This window comes from Pyxicephalus adspersus, chromosome Z (assembly GCF_032062135.1).
Source record: "Pyxicephalus adspersus chromosome Z, UCB_Pads_2.0, whole genome shotgun sequence".
NCBI lineage: Eukaryota > Metazoa > Chordata > Amphibia > Anura > Pyxicephalidae > Pyxicephalus > Pyxicephalus adspersus.
In genome coordinates, this window is record NC_092871.1 from 44,838,992 (window position 1) to 44,845,708 (window position 6,717).

The following is a 6,717-nucleotide window of genomic DNA, read 5'->3' on the forward strand; positions in this document are numbered from 1 at the left end:
AATCCTCATGAGAACGATTTTAAAATGATGACTTCTAGGCAGAATTCCAATTTTTCATGCGCTCTGTGTGATGACTGTACACCCCTCACCACCATCACCACAACTATCACATACATCGATACATTTCTAGAGTAACATTGATTGTTTAAAAGCTTTAATGCGGTGTGTAAGAATGCTGTTACACACAATTCTGGAGGGAGGAGGCCAATTCAATATTCTCTAAGTGATTCCATTTAGAGTAAAACGCTTTGATTGAATCTGGCACTTATTTCAGTGCCACAGTAGCACCAAACATTCTGTAATAGGAAATATCTGCATTAAATGCATCACACAGTGGCACTTTCAAAGACTGTGTAGGTGCAACAGGGAGCAGTCTGTGAATAAACCCACACCAGATTTGACGTTTTGTATCACAGAGTGGATAGGAACAACAGTGTTTTTTGTGTACACCTTGAATACCATCATCCTCTCATATATTGGGGATTAACAAAATTAGACATGTTTGCCCATCCTAGAAGGATTCCTTCATACATACGATGGATGAGAGAACGTAGCTACCCTGTGACAGAATTACCAGGCAAAAACCAATAAAAAATACCTAAAAAAAAAAAAAAAGAAAAGAAAAGGCTGCCAACTGATCTAGGGACTGGAGCTCCAATGTAGTACTTTTTTGTTTCTTGGTTTAGATATGCTTTAAGTTATAAAGTGAAAATTTTCTAAATCATTTAAAATGTGTGAGAAATAAATGTGCCATAGGCAGCTCTCCTATACGGTACATATGGTACAGTATAAATCTATTGGGCCCCAGACAGAATTATACACTTTATCCAGTGGTGGCCTTACTTGTATAATATTATTATTTTAAAACTGTATAATATGGGGCTTCTTCTTGTGAGCTGGATTAATTACCTTGAAATTTAGACTTCTAGGATTGGAAGCATTTACATGTACGGTCAGCTTCGTGAACTGGGAAGTTGCACCACTTTGGTCACAATGGTCAATTCCAATGGCAGCATATTGCATTTCCTGCATCGTAGTGATTTAAGATCCATCAATCTGTCAATCAGATGTGTGTGTAACATTACCGAATAATGACAATGCCTTTTCTGAATAAGTCTATGTTAATATCTATATTTTAAAGGAATATGACCCTGCAACATGTTATAGCAATATTATGATTAGTATAGAATACAACCTACTAGTTATTTGTATTTGCAGATGGCTATGCACAAAACGATGCCATCGGTCATAGACCATCAGTTGGTACATGACACGTGCCCAGCAAGGATGATTTGTGTTCCCTGCTTGATCATTTTTTCTAAAGAAATGATATAATCGGATGAGAAAATTTTTTTAGCATGTCATGCCACTTTATGTTTGTGTATATAAATATGTCATCTCTACCCTGTGGATTATATAACATTAGTCACATCATTTGGTAAACCAAATTAGTGATCATAATATAATTATGCCTTGCAACTTTAATCTACACTCCCATTTATGATTCTGCTTTTGGAGAATGACAACCTATATTGCCACCTTCCATCTAATGCTGCATCTCACATTTCCAGGCCTAGTCATCACCTAAATTGAATTTTATAAACCTATACTGTGACCCCCTAAATAAACTTCTGTTCAGTTTTGTCAGAAAATACAGCTTCTTTTCAGTCACTAGAACACTATGTCTCTGCAGGATCCTGGGGCTAGGGTATCCTGGCAAGTGGCCCAACATGTCACAGATGTGCTGCAGACTTTAAATTTAGACAATTTTTGGAAGTTTGTGTGGGTGGTATTTTTCCAAACAGCTCTGTCTGATCTGTCTGTCCAAACAAAAACCCTTTCATCATAAATCCCCATATTCCACACCCCCACCAGACCCTCTACACAGTCTGTAATATGTGCCATCCAAAAAGTCAAGGTGACATACTGCAGGTGGCATGCTGGGGGCACACAGTGGAGAAACTCTGTGGGCATCTAGTGGGGGTACATAGTAAAGCAGACATTATGATGGTAATAATTTGGCCACACACAGTGAAGAAGTGCGCTGGTGGCACAGAGTGGAGGGGACATTCTGCAGGTAATGTTATGGGGGCACGCAGCGAAGGGGATATTATGAAGATCATAATCAGGGGCACAGAGTGGAGGGGTCGTTGTGCTGGTGATAACATGAAGGAATACAGTCGAGGGGCAATTTTAAAAGTGAAGTTCTGTAGATAAACTCTGGAGGGGTAATTTTGCCATTATTATTTTGGGAGCATTTATCAAAGTTTTGAGGACACACAATAGAATTAACATTCCGCATATAATATTATCAGGGCATATGGTAAAGGAAACATTTCACAAGTGATGTTCTGGTGGCACACAGGGGATAGGACATTTTGCAGTGATATTCTGTACGTAAACAGTAGAGAAGATATTTTGCCATCTATATTTTGTAGGGGCATAGAATAGTAGTACATGCTGTCACTTACCTCTGTATCTCAAAACTGCAGCCCTTCCTTAGTAGAGCTGCCCTCTTCTTCATGATCGATGGCTTTCCTTTGCCCATGTAGTTATCCACCTGACAATGCATTTCTCGCCCTTGGTTAAGGAATAAACCCTGAGATTAGAGGTGTGTCCTAGCCTGTAGCAGATCACTGAAGTGCCGGATTCAGATGTGATCAGAGACAGCTCACATCATCAATTCTGTGCAATTCCAAGTCTTGTTCAGTTCAACTGCTTGTCCTGCAGAAGTAGGAGGAGGCAATGTGTGTGTATGTGTGCAGTGCCCCCTCCTTCCCAATCACACACAATACAGATTTCCACTCTCCCTTCTTGGCTACTGTGCCTTCTGCACCATGTAGTCTGCACCTTCAATCATGTATTCTGCTCCCTGCATTGTATGCTCTGAACCATGCACTTTGCTTATGTGTCATAACACTTGCACTAATTACTCATAACAAACACTTCCCCGCGTTCCATACAATCAACTTTTACATTGTAAACTTCACCGTGCCTGTATACTCTACACCATACACTCTCATCCTTTCTCCACTTTTTACTCTACCCCTGTACTATACACTCTACCCACTGCACCATAGGCTCTGCCTCTGTACCATATACTCTGAGCCCTGTACCATATACTCTTCCCTCTGTACCATACACTCTGCTCTCTGCACCATACACTCTGTCCCGGTACCATACACTCTGCCCTCTGCACAATACACTTTGCACCTTGTATCATACACTTCACCCTCTGTATCATACACTCTGCCCTCTGCGCCATACATTCTGTCCACTGTATCATACACTGCCCTCTGCACCATACACTTTGTCCCCTGTATCATACACTCTACCCACTGTACCATACACTCTGCCCATTGTACCATACACTCTTCTCTTTGTACCATACACTCTGCCCTCTCCACCATACACTCTGCCCCCTGTATCATACACTCTACCCTCTGCACCAAACACTCTGGCCCCTGTATCATACGCTCTACCCTTTGTACCATACACTCTGCCCTCTTCACCATACACTCTGCCCCCTGTATCATACACTCTACCCTCTGTACCATACACTCTGCCCTCTGCACCATAGGCTCTGCCCCTGTAACATACACTCACCTCTCTGTACCCTACACCCTGCCCTCTGCACCATACACTTTACTTTCTGCACCATACACTCTGTCCCCTTTATCATACACTCTACCCCCTGTACCATACACTCTACCCTCTGTACCATACGCTCTGCCCTCTGCACCATACACTCGGTCCCCTGTACCATACACTCTACTCTCTGTACCATACACTCTGCCCTATGCACCATACACTCTGTCCCCTGTACCATACACTCTACCCTCTGTACCATACTAGCTGCCCTCTGTACCAAACACTCTGTCCCCTGTACAATATACTCTGCCCTCTGTACCATACACTCTGCCCCCTGTACCATATACTCTGCCCTCTGTACCATACACTCTGCCCCCTGTACCATATACTCTGCCCTCTGTACCAAACACTCTGCCCTCTGTACCATACACTCTGACCTCTTCACCATAGGCTCTGCCCCCTGTATCATACATTGTACCCTCTGTACCATACACTCTGCCTTCAGCACCATACACTCTGCCCTCTGCACCATACACTCTACTCTCTGTACCATACACTTTGCCCCCTGTATCATACACTCTACTCTCTGTACCATACACTCTGCCCCCTGCAGCATACACTCTGCCCTCTGCACCATACATTCTGCCCCCTGAACCATACACTCTGCCCTATGTACCATACACTCTGCCCTCTGTGCCATACACTCTGCCCTCTGCGCCATACACTCCACCCTCTGTATCATACACTCTGGCCCCTGTATCATACACTCTGCCCTCTGCACCATACAATCTGCCCCCTGTACAATATACTCTGCCCTCTGTACCATACACTCTGCCCCCTGTACCATACACTCTGCCCTCTGTACCATACACTCTGCCCTCTGTACCATACACTCTTCCCTCTGCACCATACACTCTACCCTCTTTACCATACACTCTGCTTTCTGGACCATACACTCTGCCCTCTGTACCATACACCTCACCCTCTTTACCATACACTCTGCCCCCTGTACCATATACTTTGGCCTCTGCACCATACACTCTGCCCTCTGCACTATACACTCTTCCCTCTGCACCATACACGCTGCCCCCTGTACAATATACTCTGCCCTCTGTACCAAACTAGCTGCCCTCTGTACCAAACACTCTGCCCCCTGTACAATATACTCTGCCCTCTGTACCATACACTCTGCCCCCTGTTCCATATACTCTGCCCTCTGTACCAAACACTCTGCCCTCTGTACCATACACTCTGACCTCTGTACCATATACTCTGCCCTCTGTAACATACACTCTGCCCCCTGTACAATATACTCTGCCCTCTGTACCATACACGCTGCCCTCTGTACCATACACTCTGCCCCCTGTACAATATACTCTGCCCTCTGTACCATACACTCTGCCCCCTGTACCCTATACTCTGCCCTCTGCACACACACTCTGCCCTCTGCACCATACACTCTGCCCCCTGTACCATATACTCTGCCCTCTGTACCAAACACTCTGCCCTCTGCACCATAGGCTCTGCCCTCTGTACCATACTCTCTGCCCTCTTCACCATAGGCTCTGCCCCCTGTATCATACACTGTACCGTCTGTACCATACACTCTACCCTCTGTACCATACACTCTGCCTTCTGCACCATACACTCTGCCCTCTGTAACATACACTCTGCCCTCTGCACCATACACTCTACCCTCTGTACCATACACTCTGCCCCCTGTATCATACACTCTACTCTCTGTACCATACACTCCGCCCCCTGCAGCATACACTCTTCCCTCTACACCATAAATTCTGCCCCCTGTACTATACACTCTGCCCTCTGTACCATGCACTCTGCCCTCTGCACCATACAGTCCTGCAGTATACACTCCCTGTACATACCCCTGTACCATACACACTGCAGCATACACTACACCCCCTGCAGCATACAAACTACCCTTACACATACACTCTACCCCTGCACATACACTTTACCCCTGCACATGCAATCTGCCCCCTGTACCATGCACTCTACCCTTGCATCATACACTTTTTCCCCTACACTCTGCCCTGTTGCACACTATAGGTTTCATGGACCAGACCACCTGTAAGCACAGTTTCAGGCATATATGGATTCTTGAGGGTTGTGAATTTCCAGCTTCTTTTGTAGACTTCTTGGTTCAATTTTGTGTTACAAATTCTTTTTTTGTAATTGCTGCATTAAGGGTTATATCAGGAACTCTGGGGATAACATTTTTAGGTGCTCCACCCAGCAATAAAGTTCAGATTTGCCCATATGATGTACATTTATGTACTTGTGGCGACTAGGCAGTTCATTGCATTGACAATACAGGATGCTTGTTATCTCTAATGGTTTCTTGTGGAATGCTGCCACAATTGAATTATAAATATGATATCAAAAATGCATTAGCCATGTGCTAACTTCACAAAAAGACCTCTAATATTCTGTAAAAACAGAAGACACTAAAAATGTTCAAAAAATTGTAAATGTGGAAATTTCACCACATTAGATTTAGGAGCAACTCGGCATTCATCAGCTGTTGGTGGAGTGACCCTAAATTTTTAAGTTTATCCCTGTTTCTATATAAAAGGAGCAAAGTAAGTGGTGGTTAGGGTTATTTGTCCTGAAGAACTACGTATGCCAACCCTAGGTAGTAGTTTTCATAAAAAACAGAGAAAAGAAAGGTTTTTGGCAAAGTGAGATATTGTATTAAATGATATTTCTCATATAACAATACAAAACATTTTTATCAAGTAAACCACAATAAAGGACTTGTGGTTTACGAGAAACGTTGATTGCAGTTTAGGCTCAAAGGGGCGCTACACAGTAGTCATTTAGCATTGTGTAAATACATGCAACCATATGTTGGACTTGTAGGTAGATATTTGTTTGTGTAGCCCATTGTACCCGACTCATTTCACCCTATTAGGCTTCCTCAGGGGTAGTGGTACACCAACGAAACATTACACAAGCAGTTAATATGATATGGTCCTTATTGTGTGGCCTTATCCTGAAAACCTGGAGAAGAGGAGGGGAATCCCAAGTGGTAGGGGAATCCTCACGTTAGATGAACAATAAGGCAGGCTGTTGTGTTTCAAGGATATGGTTGGTAATCTGTGG

General features: G+C 43.8%; 1 protein-coding gene across 2 annotated transcripts in view; it reads right to left on the reverse strand.

Moving 5' to 3' along the window:
- The window catches only part of GARNL3 (GTPase activating Rap/RanGAP domain like 3), a 140,321-nt gene extending 137,597 nt beyond the window's left edge, over positions 1–2,724 (reverse strand). For both annotated transcript variants that reach the window (XM_072431882.1, XM_072431880.1), the window contains exon 1: positions 2,472–2,724. In XM_072431882.1, the coding sequence (XP_072287983.1) occupies positions 2,472–2,572 (101 nt within the window). In that variant the 5' untranslated portion in view covers positions 2,573–2,724. The remainder of the gene's footprint in view (positions 1–2,471) is intronic.
- Positions 2,725–6,717: the final 3,993 nt, after the last annotated feature.